Below are 19,738 nucleotides of genomic sequence, written 5' to 3' on the forward strand. Positions count from 1 at the left end.
TAAAGCATTGAAATAGTTCCTGATGCTTATTCAGCACCGTGTGCTGCCAAAGACTTTGAAAAATAACTTCGTCTTCACCAAAAAAATAGGACTAGGATTATAAAATGAAGAAATTGCTGTCTGTGTGGCTTTTTTAAAATAAGCCCATCGTTATCAAGAACTCACTGTAAATTGTCTACTTGATGGACATACTGAATCAGATGATAATGTGCACTACCATTCTTTCTAATCAAATTACTAAAAAGACTTCTTGGAAAAGTAACCCTCACAAGCAGCTGATTAATGAAGTGGTGGCAATGTTTTGTATTAGAACTAATTGAAGTAATCCAAATAAGTTATTTCTGTAGCCTATGGAAATAATTTCCTTTGCAAAGAAGTACATTGGAGTTGGCAAACCAGTATTTTTTCACCCCCTCTTGTTCTGTATTTACAGAAAAAGCATAAATAATGCAAATAAAATGGGCAGAAAACCAATTTGGGTGACAGAAAAAATAAAACAGCATATCTCAGTCTTTTCAAGATTAATCTTGATAGTAATCAAGACTAATAATTTATATAAGACATAAAGGTATGTAGAAATTGAAGGATACTGAAATTTTAAAGGCATATCTTGACTAAAACAGTAGAAATAGCAGTTGAATGCATTCATTAAAAGGGGGTGTTCATAGTTCGAGTTTAAACATATTCCTTATAAACTTTGTAGAGCACCTATTGAGGGCATGGCATTGGGTTTTGCAACTGTGTAGAAATTCAAACCCTCCAGAAGCTGCGCTCTAGTTGGGAAAGTACAGAATACGTCATTTATCAGTGACATACAGAGTGTGCCATTCATAGTGCTGGTGCTTTCCATATGCTAGTGTGTTACACTTTTTAAATTTTTATTGGATTATAGTTGATTTCAATGTTACTTTCAGGTGCACAGAAAGTAAATCAGTTATACATATATCCACTTTGTTTTTTCTAAGATTCTTTTCCCAGATAGGTCATTACAGAGTATTGAGTAGAGTTCCCTGTGCTCTACAGCAGGTTCTTATTATGTATCTGTTTTATATATAGTTATGTATGTGTGTGTGAGAGAGAGAGAGAGATGGAATATTACTCAGCCTTAAAAAAGAATGAAATAATGCCATTTACAGCAACATGGATGGACCTAGAGATTTGCATATTGAATGAAATAAGTCAGACACAGAAAGATGAATATCATATATCACTTATATGTGAAATTGTTTTTTTTAAGGGTACAAATGAACGTATGAATAAAACAGAAGTAATAGAAGTAGAGTCATGATATAGAAAATAAATGTATAGTTAACCAGGGTTTGGGGGGTGGGAATAAATTGGGAGATTGCCACATATATACTAGCTCATTATCTTTACAGCATTCCTGAGAGGTTTACTTTTCTCATTTTACAGATGAAGAATTTGAGGTATGAATAGATTAATTAAGCATTGTGTCCAAGGTCACCCAGTCCTTTAAGTGGCAGAACTGAATTTGAGACCAAATACAGTCTGACCCCAGAGCCAGTCTGCCCTGGAGTAGATATACACAGGAAACATTAGAAATCATTTCCGAGACTAGTGTCATTAGCCCATATGTTGAGGCTCAGTGAGAGGTGGGAGACAGGTTCCATGAATCCCTTCCTTCTACAAACCTTCCTTGAGGGCCAACCACAAGCCTGGCTCTGGCCTGGGTGCCCAGTGGAGAGGGGTTACACACGATCCGTGCCCTTAGGAGCTTACATCCTTGGAGGCGTGAGGGTGATCACACTGGTGAGGACTGCTGGAGTGTGTTCTCTGTGCTGGAGGGTGTGGTGAAACATGGGGCTCCAGAGGAGAGGTGACTGGGTTTGTGGACAAACTGAAGCATGGAGGCGCAAAGGCGTCTCCGAAACTGCAGTGACTTTGAGGTCTGCTAAGGTATGTAAAAACCTAGTGGATCGAGCGGATCTTTAGGCAAAGCTGGAAGGATGGGCCTGAAAGGGAAGGCAGAATTGCTTGGGCCAGGGCACAGAGGAGGAAGGGAACACGTGGCCTGGCCTCAAACAGAAGATGGGAAGGAGTGGGGCAGGTCTGTGGCCAGGCTGGCATTTGAGGGGCACAATTACTTTTGCACCAAGCTAATACTGCAGAGGTGTGTACAAGTATGTAGGTAGCAGCACCATTCAGTAGCCAAAAAGCTGGAAACTACTTAAATGCCTTTCATCTGTAGAATGGCTAAATAGATTATGATATATTCATTCAGTGAAATACTTTATGGCAATGAGAATAAACAAATTTCCACTACCTCCAACAACATGGATGAATCATCTCACAAATACAATATTGACCAAAAGACACCAAAGAGGAAAGAATGCAAACTATAAGATTATATTCACATAAAGGTGTGTGTGTTTGTATGTGTGTGTAAGGCAAATCTATTATTATCTTTAGGGAGAAGATGGGGAATAATGGGAGGAGAACAAGGGTGGGCTTCTAGGAGGCTGGTAAAGTTCTGTTTCTTCTGGGTGCTGATCAGAGAGATATGTTAACTTTGTGCATCAAGCCATACACTCATTATTTGTGCACTTGTGTAGATTACAGTTTAACAAAAAACCAAAATGCGAGTTAGGTTTAACCCTGCCCTGCATTTATGTAAATGAAAATACATCCTGTACTAAGATTACAGTAACTTGCTTTAAAAAGCAAGCATCTTCCTCACAGTGGTTCTCAGGAAAACTTCTTAGGCTTTTTTGACTGGTATAAATTCCTTGATCTTGAGCCAGCTTGGAGGGATCAGGGTCCATGGCTCTAAAAGTATCTCTGGGATTTCAAACCTGGCCTGGTGGCGGGGTGCTGGTCTGCCGTTGGGTGAGACGCGGAGGGAAGTAGAAGGCCGCCCGGGGTGGGGCCAGGTGGACCCGAAAAAAAAAAGTATCTCTGGTACAGGTAGTATGCAGCACAGCAGTTCTTTTCTCAGACTACCCACTGGAACTACCTGGAAGCCCTTACCAGTGCCCATCCCCTGGATTCCCCACTGTGTTCTGAGTTAGTTGTTCCAGGGCCGAGATCTGAGCATCAGTGTTTTTAAAAAACTCCCCAGGTACTTCTGTGTACAGCCAGGTGAAGGACCACTAATCTAGGGCCTATGTTTTCATCTGAACATAATACTTTGGCTTGGAGACAGAATGAAGTTCACATTGTTTCTAATGTCGTCTGATTATGGGATTCAAACAGAATGCATCAAAAATAGTGGTACTGAAGCATTTTCCTTTTTCCTTCATTTCTTTCACAGTATTTGCTAAGTGCCTCCTCTGTGCCAGGTATATCATAGGGGAATTCCTTCCCTACCCCTGCGTATGTATGGGGCCCCCACTTACTACTCTGTTAACACTCCAAGCAACTAACTTGAATGCAAAGCATTGTACACACAGTAGCTCTTTCAGCTCAGCATTGTCCTTACTAAATCACAATCCACCACTTTGGTACATGATGTTCTAACTATAAAGGAAGATTGAAAGAAGCCTAGGCACCGTGTTGAGTGCAATTTTCAAGGAAAGAGCAAGAAATCGAACATTTTAAACCAATAAGTGAAAGCTGGAGAGAGAAATGTTAAAATATCACCTTATTTTCTTGAAGTATTTTCCATCCAATCTTGTACAGTCAGAATGAGCATTTAAGTGTGGGAAAAAAAACCTGCTGAAGATCTCAGAAAAGACTAGAGGGTGTCAGTTTTCTTGATTAGAAGAATTTATCATCAAAGGCAAAAAAGAAAAGATGATAATGATTTTTTAAAAAGCCCCTCCAAGTGATCACAAATTAATAAGGAAAAATCAAGAAAACAAAAGTAGGTGTTATTCTTGTTCATTTAAACTATAGTTTTCTCCATTTCATGTGTGTTCTTTAAAACCACTTGATTGTATTTGACATTGAAAATCTAATAGGGCCTTTTGTTTTCAACCAGTTTACTAATTGCAAAATATGTCAGGAATCAAAAGGGCAGGAGGTGTTGGTATATTTTTAAAAAATATATAACTCCTTTTTAATTTTTTTCCCCTATTTTCCTTATCCATTTAAGCATTGACTTTCAATTAGCCTGCCTACTAATATCAGGTCACTAAACTCCGTGGCTGACGCTTTATTCCTTCATGTGGGTTGTCACTCGTTTGCTTCAGTTAGCTGGCAAAGGTTGTTGTATATCCATTACCAGCAACACAGCACTTTGCATTTCTGAATTGACAAGCAGCTATATTGACCCAGTGCTTATTATGGGTCAACAGCTGCGTTAACCAATGGAAGGACTGAGGGGCAATTAAAATGAATTGGCAAAAATATATCTTCCTAATTTACTCCAATTTGTTATTTATGCTAACATTGTATGGCTTCTATGGTGACACTAAACAGAATGGACCCAATAATGGCAATTAACATAAAAATATAATGGCTAATCAAATTGACAGCAACTGTTTCTCATCATCTCGACACACAATACATTATCAAAACAAACTATTATGAAGGAGGTAATTTCAGTGTTCTATTCAACCTGCAGCATGTGTGCAGTCAGGGAGATGTGTACCAGCAATTACTGCTGAATCTAAAAAACTAAACAAATAACTTAATCGCTGTCGTCCTCCTTTTTTTTTTCCCCCAGGAAGCAGTAATCAGGATTCGCTAAAAATAACTGGTGTATAATAGTATAATGATGATGCATATTGTAGAATAGCTAATAAGAAATAAAATAGGCTTCTAGGTATACTTTTTAAAATAGGTTCAGGTAAAGAAGAGAAATGGGTGGAAGGAATGCACACTCAAAAAAGACAATAGCTCTGGCTGATATGTGGGTTATTCCTACAGCCTAATATTTATAGATACCACTTGTAGTGGCCAAAGAAGTTTAAAATACACTAAATTTAGTAACAACTTTATAATGGAGTGAGCTGGAAAGTCTACCATTGTGCTCTAAACACTAAATTTCACTTCTGTACCCAGTTGAGTTGGCTATAGTCTTTTATCATTGATAGCCAGCAAGGATCTTGGAATCTAATACTTGGTTACCAAAGAGATTCCCTTCAAAATAAGACCATTTGTATATCTAGTTGTAGATAGTGGTAAGTTTCTAGTCACATGCTAGTCTGTGGGTGCCACCTGACCCTGTTGCATGGATTGTACCAAATGACCTGGTTATCATGGCTATTCATTGATTCATTCACTGAACCAATCGATATCTGTAGAGTGCTTACTGTGTTGTGTGAGTTAGCTGTATGTTTGTTGTTACTGGTGCACAATAGGTACTCAGTTGCTGTTAGATTTCATGTTTGTCCAAGACAGCAAGTGAGACCTGGTAACGTGCTTGTCTTTTGAGTTTGTTATTTGAGAAGTTCCGAGGATTGAGTTGTTTCGCTTTGGTTTCACACCCTCACTCCCAAAGATGACACCAAAGCCCTAGTTCATCGTCCTCTGGTATAAAGGTTTCCCACCTATCTAATCCTATAAGAGGAAGGAAAGTAAGTTTCTGGAGCAGCCAACTTAAAAGAAATACAAATGCATTTGAACATGATTCGCCAAATAATTCTCACTTTGATTATTGAGTTGACTGCAGATGTTTTTCCCCACACAGGGTGAGATACAGTGACTCTTGATTACCTCAGTGATACTATGATTTTTTGAGTTAGAACTTGCCCAAATCATTAAACATTGTTTTGATATTGATGGAATGATAAGCCTTGGTTATTTCATTTCACACGCTATTTCTCAGAGGTCATATGTTGCCCATTTAAGGATGAGCACAGAACAAGTGGTCAAGATGTTATCTGTGGGCTCGTCCCTCTCACCATGAGTCATAAAATCAAGCTTGTATTTCAGAAATTGTTTAACTTCCTCCTAGCCTGAACAGGTCCCAGTTAGGAAGCACAGTACCACTTTTCCCAATTAACAGTGCAAATTGTCAAGAGTGCATAGGAATTTGCAGTTTGACAAAATCAGTTTTTTGACAGCAGGGATAATCAGTCTGTAGCTTCATAAGTAGTAATCTATGATCAAAGTGGCAGGGTTTATTCTGAATTATGAAAGGTATGTATGCCATATGAGGGGGACAAATCATTAATATGATTCTCTCCTTCTTATTCACCCCCCTTCTTTAAAAAAAAAAACTGCTTGATATGGAAGTTAAATTAGGGGATACACTTGCTGAGTGATCTCCAAAGCTTCCCCCCTCCCCAAAATTCATTTATTTTTCTGTTATATTGCAGTATTCTGACAAGTCCCTGTACACCCAGCTGTGCTTTTACCGGTACATTTTTGATGTGGAGTGTGCACTGGAGAAACTTATTACCGATCATGAGAAAGGTACGTTAAAATACTGTAATTACCTTTGAGTTTAAAGTGGAAATTTGCATCATAAAAGCCAGACCTACTGTGTCAGGCTGTTCATGCAGCATCGCACCACTGTCTGAGAAGCAGGCCATGGGAGCTGTTGTGAGCACAGGCATCCCCTGCATGAGGGGCGGTGGCATAGGAATCCCCGGCTTTGGCCCCCTCAGCCTTTCTCACATTGTTCTCTATTAAAGCTGGGCTTTGAGGGAGGAACAGTACAGAAAGGACTCTTTAAATGCTATATTTTTAAAATGCTATTTTCTATAGAGTTTAGTAATTGTAATGAAGTAAGCATAGGCAACGTGATCGTTGGACCTACAAAAACCAGATATTACCAGAAAAAATAGACCTGGAGTATGTCTCTGCTGTTTACTAAAAGCCTAGGTTCATTTTGAGACACAGGACTGGGGTGGAGTTCTTTTATTGACTCCATCCTAAGAGAACATATAGATGCCTCAGCCCAGATTATCAGGTGCTGCCTATGTCTTACACAAGACTTGCAGGCACTGTGGGGCTTAATAGGCCTGAGAAAAGCTTTGTTACATAACTTAAAATATTTGAAAATGTCAAGACAAGTGCATGGGTTTTTTTTCCTCCTACCTGAAAATCACATTGACAACTTTTCTATTACCTGTAAAATATTTTAAAAGGTGAGTTTACACATTTTTTGTATTAGTTACCTATAAAGTGTTTATGTTGTTTGCCATTGAACGTCAGCAACATTTTGTTGGTCAGTGCCAGGGCTAGAGGCAACCTCAAGGACATATAGAAACCTACAAATACTTCTGAATTTCCCAGATAACTGAATCACTATGCCCTTGATTTGGTCTTACCTCTTCTGTTCTAGTCATAATTGACTTCAGTTCTTCCATTTACAAGATAGGCTAGAATTTTTTTTTTTAATGCCTTGACTTATTCTGTCTTTGAATATAAAGTACTTTATGACTGATAGAGATTTTCAAATATTAGTATCTTGTCTTTAGATGTTCAACAATACCTTGGGCTATCTCCACAGCTTATTTTCAGTGAGTTAATTAAATTTATAAGAGAAAATTTATTATATAAAGTTGTATATCTACATATATATAAATTAAATTTATATAAGAGAACAAACTCCTTTAATCCATTAGTAACTAGGTTTTTGAACTTTCTTTCATGACTGGTATCATCTAGCCCATGTTTATTTGCATATCAACAATAAGTGTTTCTGTTTTACCTCAAAGGATCTTTCCTTAAAGGCCTTAAGCATTTAGAGAATTAAGTACTGTTTGATGAGTACATTGTCCGTTTCTGTCAAGTTTGTTACCTCTTTCTGGGTACCTGTATATTAGAACCTGATCCCCTTTTACTTCTTTCTGAATCCAAATTGGTCCCTAGATGTTCTTAGATTCCTAGGGGATAGATTCCTCTTCCAGACATTTCCAAAATTCTTATCTGAAGGGCTGAATGATGAGCAGTTTTCAGAAAGCCCAGTGACTTGGAGACTTGTAGAATTGATCTGTAAAGTCATTGGAAACTTACCCCTGCTTTTTAGAGAGCATGGAGGAGTGTATGTTGCTCTCCTGAAAAATAGGATGGAACAGAGTAGTCACTTGCAAAATTCTTGCTTGGCAAAAAGGGAGAAGTGTTGATAGAATCTGTATACTCACGCTATTTAGTTCCGTTTCACAAGTTTAAGGATTGGGACTTTTTTTTGTCATTTGCTTCTAATAAATACACTATTCAGGAGTTCAGAGCCAAAACGGCATGGAATTACTGACTTGTTCTTTTACATATCAGAAGGATAAAGAAAGTAAAGCAAAAGAAGGGTACAAAATGGATGTCTGACAGAAAGAACTTCATTAAACGTTTCAAGATCCTTTTGCTTTCTTTATGGAGTGTTAATTAGTGTAACTATTTTTCCTTTGATCTTCTGCTTATTATTCCTAAATTGCATCTTTGGAATGAAGGAATTTGGATAGAATTTACTTGGTCTGGACATTTTTGGATAATTTAGTAGTGGTAAGTGGTGGGATAGAAATGAGAGGCTAGGTCATGCCATAGTCCAAGAGCACAGGTTTCCTAACAAATGACATTTGATAAGCTCGTACCTAAGAGTCACCTGGTACATGTAAAAATATAAATCCATGGCTCCTACACCCAGAATTTCTAGTTCAGAAGGTATGGGGTAAAATTTAAGAAAGTCCCCCCAAACAATTCTGAACACATGATTTGGACAGGTTCTAAGTAGAAGAGATTTGAGTACAGGTTGTAATCCATAGGGAACAATTGGAGAGCAACAATATTCTTACAGTCCATAGGTGAACAGTTAGAGGGGAAACTTCCATAAGTATAAATTAATGTAACACATATAAAATTCACTTCTCACTTTATGAGTTGGAGTGAAATGTTGTCTTCTGATTAGCTATTCAAGGGAGATTTGCTGTTAAAAAGAATTGAAAATCTGTGAGATCAAGAGGGCAAATAAATTTATTCAATTTGGACCAAGGCCAGAACACCAATAGATGTTAACATCGAAAGTCCTGTGAAAAATGACAATAGTTACACACAATTATATTATTGAGAATGGAATCTAAGTATTGTCTGTCAACAAGTGCCCTGAAACTGGCGTGTAAAGTATTTACCATAGACTCTCCTTTACTCTTGGTACCTAGCAACATTTCCTTCGCTAAGATAGTTTTACCATTTCCATTATAAAGCCCATATTTTGAGGGTTGTAACTGGATGGTGGCTTTAATCTGTGTTTGAAACTCGTCAATTTGACTTGGGGAAAAAATCACATACAAGTTATTGGAAAGAGGTTTATTTTTATGGTGAAAAGTAGCTCTCATCAAAGCTTTTTCCTGTGCTTTGCTTTTCAAATGAAGGTTTACAGGCCATTAGTCCATAATGTGAATTAACCCCATTTGGTGTTTTTCCCTTTCCTTTAAGATGATAAGGGACTGTTTTTCAGTTTGGTGAAGTATTTACTGCATATTCACTATAAATACATAACATTTTAAAAATCTTATTTCTTTGGGGCTTGACATTATTATTGTAACTGCTCCAGAATGTACACAGATGGCATAATAGATCCAAAAGTTTTAGAGGAACATAGTGGCAATATATGAAGTAAAAATCCATTTCCATGGTGGCAGCACATAATGGTCCCATTTGGCTGCCTCATCCCAGGGGGGCCTTGGCCTGAGTAGGGATAAGTGAACTGTTTGAGGGAGACATGAATCAATTCAAATCTTTGCCCAGTTGTCTAAAGTAAGTCTGCTTAAAAATAAAGGAAGAAAAAGAGTCTGACTTTTCTCAACTGAGTCTTTTTTCATTTATTCAGCAGCGATAAAAACAGTACATATATATTTCCTATTATTTGTTGAATACCATCCTAAATGTCAGAAAAACAAAGATGGTCAATGCTCCCTACCCTAGAGGAGCTAAGAGCCCTTTGCAGACACAAAAATTCAACTGCAGCTAAGTGTGATAAACCACTAATGTGGTCAAATTGTTTTGGAAGCAAAGAAAGGAATCCACCAACTGCCTTTCTTAATAGACTATTTTTTAGCACAGTTGTAGGTTCACAGCAAAACTGAAAGAAGGTACAGAGATTCCCCATGTACCTCCTGCCCCCCACACATGCACAGCCTTCCTCATTATCAACATCACCCACCAGAGTGGGACAGTTTGCTGAACCTATATTGACACATTGTTATCACCCACAGTCCATACTTGACCTTAGGGCTCACTCAGTCATTCTGTGAGTTTACACAAATATATAATGACATGTATCCACCATTATATTAGATTGGTGCAAAATAATTACAGTTTTTACATTGTTGAAATTTGCCATTTGATATTGGAATACACTCTTAATAAATGTGGTTATGTTACATACATCATTTTAATGTACATTTCTTGCTTTTTTTGAGTCGCTTAATTGTGTCTGACTCTTTGTGACCCTATGGACTGTAGCCTGCCAGGCTCCTCCATCCATGGGATTTTCCAGGCAAGAATACTGGAGTAGGTTGCCATTTCCTTCTCCAGGGGATCTTCTCGACCCAGGGATTGAACCCTGGTCTCCCACATTGCAGGTAGACTCTTCACTGTCTTAGTCACCAGGGAATCCCAATGACTTATTACTTACTATTTATATTTATTTTGGACTATGGAAATAATGTTAGACAAAAGTAAATTTGAGCGATTTTCTTAATTTGAGTTTAAAATGGGTCGTAAAGCAGCAGAGACAACTTGCAACATCAACAAGACATTTGGCCCAGGAACTGCTAACAAACGTACAGTGTACTGGTGGTTCAAGAAGTTTTGCAAAGGAGATGGGAGCCTTGAAGATGAAGAGCATAGTGGCTGGCTGTTGGAAGTTGACAGTGAGCAAATTGAGAGCCATCATCTAAAGCTGATCCTCTTACACGAGAAGTTGCCAGAGAACTCACGTCAACCATTCTATGGTCATTCAGCATTTGAAGCAAATGGGAAAGGTGAAAAACTCAGTAAGTGGGAGCCTTATGAACTGACCAAAATTTTTTTAAATTGTTTCGAAGTGTCATCTTCTCTTATTCTACACAACAAGTCATTTCTTGATTAAATTGTGATGTGCGATAAAAAGTGGATTGCGTACGACAGCTGGTGACAGCCAGCTCAGTGGTTGGACCAAGAAGAAGCTCCAAAGCATTTTCCAAAGCCAAACTTGCACCAGAAAAAGGTCATGGTCACTGTTTGGTGGTTTGCTGCCCGTCCGATTCACTACAGCTTTCTGAATCCTGGTGAAACCATTATATCTGAGAAGTAGGTTCAGCAAATCAGTGAGATGCACCAAAAACTGGAACACCTGCAACTGGTATTATTCCACAGAAAGGGCCCAGTTCTCTACAACAACGCCCGACTGTACGATGCACAGCTGCTTCAGAAGTTGAACACATTTGCCTCATCTGCCATATTCATCTGACCCCTCGCCAGCCAACTACCACTTTTTCAAGCATCTCGACAACTTTTGCAGGGAAAATGCTTCCACGGCCAGCAGGAGGCAGGACATGCTTTCCAAGAGTTCGTCAAATCCTGAAGCATGGATACTTACACTACAGGAATAAACAAACTTATTTCTCATTGGCAAAAATGTATTGATTGTGATGGTTCTTATTTTTATTAATAAAGATGTATTTGAGTCTAGTTATAATGATTTAAGTGGGCTTCCCTGGTGGCTCAGACAGTAAAGAATTCCTGCAATGCAAGAGACCTGGGTTCGGTCCCTGGGTTGGGAAGATCCCCTGGAGAAGGAATGACAACCCACTCCAGTATTCTTGCCTGGAGAATTCCATGGACAGAGGAGCCTGGCAGGCTAGATTCCATGGAGTTGCAAAGAGTCTGACACCATGGCACAACTAACACACATTTACAAGTCAAGGTCCAAAACCACAATTATGTTTGCATCAACCTAATAGTATCAGACACTGCCCTAAAAATCCTCTGTGCTTCTCCTAGTCACCTCTCTCCCCATTACCCCTTGGCAGCAGCTCTTTTTTTTTGTTTTTTTGTCTTTTTCTTTTTTTACTGTCTCCGTAATTTTGCCTTTTCCAAAATGTCATGTGATTGGAATCATATAGGATGTGGCTTTTTCACATTGGCTTCTTTCACTTACTAAGATGCATTTTAAGTTTCCTCTGTCTTTTCATGACTTGGTAGCTCATTTCATTTTTAGCACTAAAAATATTCTCTTATCTTTTCGAAAGCAAATAAGTGGTTGCTGGGGGGAAGGATGGGGGTAAGGGATAATTAGGTAGTTTGGGATTGATATTGACGTGTATGCACTGCTGTATTTAAAATAAATAACCTGCAAGGACCTACAGTGCAGCACAGAGAACTCTGCTCAATGTTATGTGGCAGCCTGGAGGGGAGGGGGCTTTGGAGGAGAATGGATACATGTATATGTGTGACTGAGTCCCTTCACTGTTCACCTGAAACTGTCACAACATTGTTTGTTAATCAGCTATACAAGACAAAATAAAATGTGTAAAAAGATATATATTCTGTTGTCTGGATGTATCACAGTTTATTTATCAATTAGCTTACTGAGGGACATCTTGGTAGCTTCCAGTTTTCAGCAATTATGCATAAAACTCATGTAAACATAATCCATGTGCAGGTTTTTGTGTAGACATAAATTTTCAGCTCCTTCGGGTAAATACCAGAGAACAAATTGCTAGATCATATGATATTTAATTTTGTAAAAAACTGACAAACTGAATTCCAAAGTGGCTGGACCATGTTATTTTCCACTGAGCAGTGAACGGGTGTTCCTGTTGCTCCACATCCTCCTTAGCATTTGGTGTTGTCAGTGTTCATATTTTGGCCATTCTAATAGGTGTGTTGTGGCATCTTGTTGTTTTAACCACCCTTTTCCTAATGGCATATGATTTGGAGCATCTTTTCATATGCTTATTTGCCATTCATATGTCTTCTTTGGTGAGATTTCTTTGGCCCAGTTTTTAATTGAGTTGTTTATCTAAGAGTTCTTTATATATTTTGGATAACCTTTTTTTAAAAAATCACATCATTTTTTAAAATTTCTTTTCTTTTTTTCTTTTTTTTCCTCAGATTTTATTTTTTTTTAACTTTACAATATTGTGTTGGTTTTGCCATACATCAACATGAATCCGCCATAGGTATACATATGTCCCCTCCCTCTTGAACCTCCCTCCCACCCCATCCCACCCCTCTAGGTTGTCACAGAGCCCCAGTGTGAGCTCCTGGTTTTCGTCAGACAGCAAATTCTTACCAGCTATCTTTTTTTACATATCATAATGTATATGTTTCAGGGCTACTCTCTCTATTCGTTTCACCATCTCCTAAAATACCTAGGATAAAATACCTAGGAATAAATCTACCCAAAGAAACAAAAGACCTGTATGCAGAAAACTTTAAGACCCTGATGAATAACCGTCTTTTACCAAATGTGTCTCTGGCAGATATTTTACCTCGGTCTGTGGCTTGTTTTTTTTTTATTCTTTTGAACTTTAATTGCCTTTTCACTTTAATGTTTGATTTTTCCTTCTTCCTAAAAGCAAAAACAGAAAAACCACTTCCTTTGTTCCTGTTCTATCTTACCAGATTCTTATCTCCTCTTATTCTGTGTGTCAGCTGTTTGTAGTAGCATGGTGTGTTACTCTGCTGCACCTGCCATAACACAGTACCACAGACTGTGTGGCTTAAACAACGAAATGTATTTTCAGACTGTTCCGGAAGCTAGAAGCCTGAGATCAAGGCATCAGAAGGGTTGCTTCTTCTGAGGCCTCTGTCTTTGCCTTGTAGATGGCTATTTTCATCCTGTCTTCACATGGTCCTCCCTCTGTACCTTTCTGTGTCCCATTTTAACTTAATTAGCCCTTTAAAGGCTGTATTTCCAATATTGTCACAGTCCGAGGTACTGGGGGTTAGGACTTTAACCCCTCTTCGATAAGAATTTAGGGGTGAAAGAAATATGATTCAACCCATAACACATGGTCTTCTTGGTGAAATTTTTACATGTTGCATTTGTCTCTGCCAGAATAGGGACACCAGGATTTAGGACTGTGGTGAAGAAAGGAATTGAAGCTACAGCATAAATGTTAGCAAAAGGATGGTGCTTTACCTGTGGACTTTTGAAAAGCATCTGTTAGGAAGACTGATTTCTCAGTGAAGTCTCTTTAGGTCTAGAAAGACTCTTGTTCAGGTCACCCCTGTTTCTTGCAGAGGACCATGGGCAGCCTGAGGGCCACAGCCTACTGGACAGTCCCTTTCAGAGGCTGTGCTCCTTGCTTCTTTCAGTATGGTGAAATTCCCAATGACTTCCCCTCTCAAGCTTTTTTCTCACTTCCTTGCTTTGCTGTTTTTTTCTTAAGCTGTCCCTTTCTTGTTACCATTGCTCTTCTTTTGTCTTTCCTTTATACGTGATGGTCAAGTCTGTAGGTATTTGTTGTTTTTGTTAGTGTCACCAGAATTACGCTAACCCTATGTAAGGTACTTTGTATAGTTTCCTATCTTCCTTTCAGATGTCCAGCATGGGTCTGCACAGCAGCCCCACGAGGTAACAGTGGATCATGCCCCATTATATTGATGAAGAATTTGAATGTAGTATATAAGCTTCCTTCTTTTGCGTTCCCATAGCACCCTGTGAGTGCCCTTCTCATAGGATTTGTCCTGGATTGTTTTTTTCTCTTCTACTGAGTTCATGGAGGCAAAGGGTCGTACCCTGTTGATCTGTGCTTTGCCCATGGGGGAGCCAGCTAACTAAATATTTGTTGAAGGAATTCTTAGCTCAAAATATGGCCACATAAGCACTTTGAGAACTGTGGAGTAACAAGTCCTAGGAAGCAATTCTGTCCATGAATGGATAGCAATGTGTTGGAAAGTTCTAAAACCATATAATAATACATCTATTGCTCACATGATTCATGTGTGCCATAAATTAATGTCACAAAAGTTCCTTGACATTTTTGGATTTAATATCTGTCATTTCAGCTCTTTGCAAGTGAAACTAAAGTTGAGTGATGTCCTAGCTCTCATTTTGCTGATGCCAAATTTGAATTGATTCAAAAGAATGTCAAGTCACTTAACTAATGAGTGAGCCTGGGTGACTGCCCCTCATCCACACTGCCACAGAGTCCTGTTCTCTGCTCACCATCAGCCAAATAGTTACACTCATGAAGTGGTAATGAATTTATTACATTGTGGAAAGTAGGGACCCCAAAGAGAGATAACAACTAATACTAAAAAGCTAAGGAGTCTAAAAATGTGCTTTGGGGTTTTGTGTGGGGTTTTTTGCCAGAAAATAAGAATTGTATGGAAAAAATTATATGGTTTAGTGCATATAGGAATTTGGAGTTTTCTGAGGGTCTTAAGACAGCTCCCTTTTTGATGTTAAGGATTTCTACTATTCCTAACTGCTAAAGAGAAAGCAAAAGAGTTATATTATTGCTAGAAGTCTGAAATACAAGTAGCAAAGAGCCGCTGGAGTCCTCTCTAAGCCAGTTGGCACTCTTAGAATTTACTTTGTTAAAGCCTCACATGGCTGTGTCAGACACCCTGTCTGATTCAGTTCTAATGTCACTTTTTTAAGCCCATGGGCTATTCCACTGAATTTTAGAAATGGACCTTTTCTGTGTTTTTAATAATACCAGAGCGCACACAAAACAATTCATACCTACCAAATACATGGAAAAGTAAAGGTAGAATTTCATTTAAGCACTAATTTGCTCATAAAATTATATTTTTCATAATTATGAAAAACAATTTTCATTACAGAAAACGGTTTTGAAATGGGCAGCTTAAAGTGCATTTTCCTTTGTTTCATTTTCTTATGAATGAAATATGATCTGATGAGACTTCCCTGGTGGTCCAGTGGTTAGGATTCCACACTTCCACTGTGGGGGACATGGGTTCCATCCCTGGTGGGAACTTGGATCCCACATGCTGTTTTCTGCCACAAACATAAAAAAGATCTGAGGTTTGGGGAGCGGGGAGGTCCTTTTTCTTGTCACCCCATTCCTTTCATTAGTTTAAGTGAATTTTTTATCAGGGGAGACACTAACAGGGTAGTTTAGAACAATTTATGATTAGGGAGTGATTGTAGAAACAAAGAATTTTGATGATAGAAAAAATGGCTCATATAACCCTGAGCTTTGGGGAGGGGGGCCTCATTGTTGTTAGACATTACATAGTTTCAATGTTTAATGACTTAGAGAAATACTAATAATACAAGGTTAAAGTCCAAAAGTAAGTAACTATTATGATTCTAATGTGTAGTTTATATACACAGTGGAAAAATTGGTAAGAAACACTAGAATTGTTTACAGCTGTTATCTGTGGGTGGATTAAGGATAATTTTTATTTTCTCCTTTATATAAGATGGACAGGTACTGCTTTTTTAACAAGAGGCAAGTTATGAGTGGAAATTTTACAAAGAAATGTTTTATTCAACTTGAAATAATGATTCCAATAATTTAGCAGTTGAGGGAAAAAATAACATACTGATGAACCCAGGTCAGCTTTTTTCTCCCTACATTATTTTCCACGTCAGTTCTAACACCTTGTTACTCAGTGTGATCAGTAAGCAGTAGCATAGGCATCACATGGGAATTTGTTAGAAATGCAAAATATCAGGTTCTCCCCAAACCTCCTGCACCAATATCTACATTTTAACAAGATTCCCAGGTTATTCCTGGGTGTATTAAATGTTGAGAAGCACTGGTTTAAGACATTCTCCCCTCTTAGTAACTAAAGCCTACTTCCATTCTATTCATCCATTGATTCGGAGCATCCTTTTGGCAAAACTTTAAAATGACAGGTTTGAGGTGGAATTAGTATGACAGGCTTGTCTTCCAAAGTGTATTCTGTAATTAAGCTTAAAATTGTAGTAGCCTTAGCAGACCTAGGAGAGTGGGGAAAAGCAGGAAATCATGATTTCTTCCACTTTTTTTTCTTGTTAACTAAATGGAACAAGAGAGAAGTAAATTAAGATTTTTCAAATCTTAGTTTCAAAATGGCTTTCAGCTTCTCAAGATGAGTGGCTTATAAAAGAGAAAACTGGAATGTAGCTCTATAGCCACTTCATACAAGGGCCACTTTGTATATGCCCAGAGTACAGTCTCCCCCAGTCACCACATTTTGGTCCTCACGACAACCTTGATTCAGCATGCTTGTAAAGATTTCAAGGTATTGAACTAGAATTTTTTCAAGTGAAACCAAGATTGTATTTCTTAATTTTGGTACTACAAAATTTACTTTGGAATTTTCCTTACTGTTGCTGACTTTCCTGTTTTTTTTTTTTTTTTTTTTTACTTTACAATACTGTTATGGTTTTGCCATACATTGACATGAATCCTCCTGTTCTATTCTTATGCTCAATACAAGAATGACAAAGTTGATGTTTTCCTGTGGCAGACTGGAGCCCCTTCATACTGCTTTGCTTTTCTCTCTGAATACTGCCAGTTTTGTTTTTGTTTTGTTGTTTATCTAAAGACAACTTTACAGTGTGACAGAAGAAAAACTACATTTTCCAGGAAATTGTCACCATAGTTGCTTTGCCAGTAGTGGAGATGTCTTTATATATATTTATGTCATCCTCTTTAAGATAGCAAAAGTTGTGTACAACCAAGTTGCTGTGTATTTGGACAACAAATTTCTGGATTCTGATAGCATGCCTTTTCTCTAAGCCTACTGTAAATATGCACTCAAGTTTTGCACTTTTATGTAGAAATGAGCTCACAAGCATGATGTGATTACAAATGTGTTATGAGTTTTATAAAATCTTTTCCTAGTATGTCCTTTCAGTGGGCAATTTCTTTGTCCCTTTTGACAAGTGTAGCAGCATATAAGCAAGGGCATTATCTAGGTGATGGTGCTATGGTTGATGGTCTTCTTTGCAAAACATGCTGTCATTTTTCAAGTGTTTGAAAGTGGGAAAAACCTAAGATTTATTTCATGTACTTTAAATATATATACTTCTATCACCAATGAGGAAAAAATATTAAACCATTTTCAAGCAGTTAGACGATAATGTGAGCTAATCACTTTATTTTGAAGAAAAGTATTTTTAAACAGTTGAGCTAGTGAATTTACTTTTAAAATGTATTGTGCTTACACAGTAGATGGTTTTATTTCCATGATGTTTTTTACTACATAATTATACATCTTAATTACGTAATTACTATCATAATTATTATGTAATTGCATGTACTTCCACTAATTACAAAATCAGGAAGTGTAATTATCTAGTAAAAACTTTATGAAATTTCATGCACTAAAAATTACTTAAAAGGCTATTCCAGTGGTCTTCTGGGAGACTTTCCATGGTGAGTCTTAGTCCTGACTTTAGGTTAGAACTTGAACTCAAAGGCCAGGAGAAGGACAGTTAGAAACAGACCAACACTAAACTGAGTATGGCAATCTAGGTAAGATGGCCCATGTTCCTTATGAATTAAAGCCAGGGAGCATTTGCATTTCTTTGTGTTTATGGAATTGTGATAAGAATAATATCTTATATTTGAGGTAGCATCACAAAAACTATCAGTAAAAAAGTCAATTCTTAGGAAACCGTTGGTTAATAGAATTGACAATCAAGGCATTAAGGTTATAAAACAGCCAGGTCCTCTATGATTCTGTAGTGTGAATGGCTCATTTAGCTATCTCAATCTTTAAAATAATAATAAGAATAATATTATTATTGTTTATTTAAAATTGTTTCTTTTGTTTAAAGAGGGCTGCTACCACCACCACCTCCCCCCATTTGTGTTTATATTTACCAAGTTGGGAGCAAAGATATCAAAAAAGCATAATCCTTTTCTACTATTACTTGATGTCAAAAGGAGCTTTTGAGACATAAACATACACGCATAAACATGTAACATCAGACCCTAAATAAAGACAGAAGGTTTAATTCAATAAAGCTCTGATGTCTTTACCATTCAAAGCGACATACAAATTGCACAGTGAAACAATAGTCATGACAGCAAATTAGATATGACATCTAAATTATACTACAAAGAGAAATCTCAGAACCATTTTTGGTCTGTAGGAATCTATTTTAGCCCAGGTTTAAAACCCAGTGTGGAGACTGCTTTATTGTCTAAGTAGGGTAATGTTGTAGAAGACTAATTGGAGGTTGGTTGAACTAATTGCAGATTAATTAGGAGAAAAAAGCTTATAATATTCATGGCAGAGAAGAGAGTAGATCCTTTAACTATCAAGATAGAATGTACTCTAAGTTTTAGGAATAGTGAATTATCGATATTTGTATAACATCTATAGTAATCTGTTATAACGTGACTAAATAAAGTACTTGGGTTAGATATGGTTAAACTAAATTTTCTTCCTCTCAAAATTAGTGCTTTTTGCTAGAAATGTATTGAATCAACCATTTAAAATGTATAACACTACTTCTTTTAAAAATGCAGTTTTAAATATTAAAAGGTCTGTAGTCTTAAAAGCATATGGCATTCCCTTTGTTGTTTTTATTGTTCTTAATCTTTCTAAAGAAGCACGCGTTGTGGTTTTATCAGCTATTGACTTTATGAGTTTTTAATACCAACTAAAATTTGTAATAAATGTGACTTTAAACCAAAAAGTCAATAAAATATATACAAACACCAGTCCCATTTGCTTCAAGCAAATTAGAGGATTTAAAGTCATCCAGAATTGTTTCATGCTCTCAGAGATATTTGAGATTTAAACAGATTCATTCTGACTCTGGTATTTTTCTCTAGTAGTTTGGGATTATTTTTAAATTGCATATTCTTTTCCTCTTGGGAATCTTGCTCTTTTACTTGGCCCAGAATTTAATGTCTCCATCATTTCTTATTTGCCTTATCTCTGTGGTGATAGCATTTCTTCTCAGAAGTGTTTCTGTTCCTTTTAT

At 37.4% G+C, this 19,738-nt stretch overlaps 1 protein-coding gene across 2 annotated transcripts in view; it reads left to right on the forward strand.

Moving 5' to 3' along the window:
• Window positions 1-19,738, forward strand: part of POLA1 (DNA polymerase alpha 1, catalytic subunit) — a 291,633-nt gene that overhangs the window by 218,610 nt on the left and 53,285 nt on the right. Inside the window, exon 36 of one of the 2 annotated variants that reach the window (XM_012106423.5) lies at window positions 6,225-6,321. The exons of the other annotated variant lie outside the window; for it this stretch is intronic. Coding sequence (XP_011961813.3) covers window positions 6,225-6,321 — 97 coding nt within the window. The remainder of the gene's footprint in view (window positions 1-6,224; window positions 6,322-19,738) is intronic. 2 annotated transcript variants of the gene reach the window in all.

This window comes from Ovis aries, chromosome X, assembly GCF_016772045.2.
Source record: "Ovis aries strain OAR_USU_Benz2616 breed Rambouillet chromosome X, ARS-UI_Ramb_v3.0, whole genome shotgun sequence".
NCBI classification, from domain to species: Eukaryota; Metazoa; Chordata; class Mammalia; order Artiodactyla; family Bovidae; genus Ovis; species Ovis aries.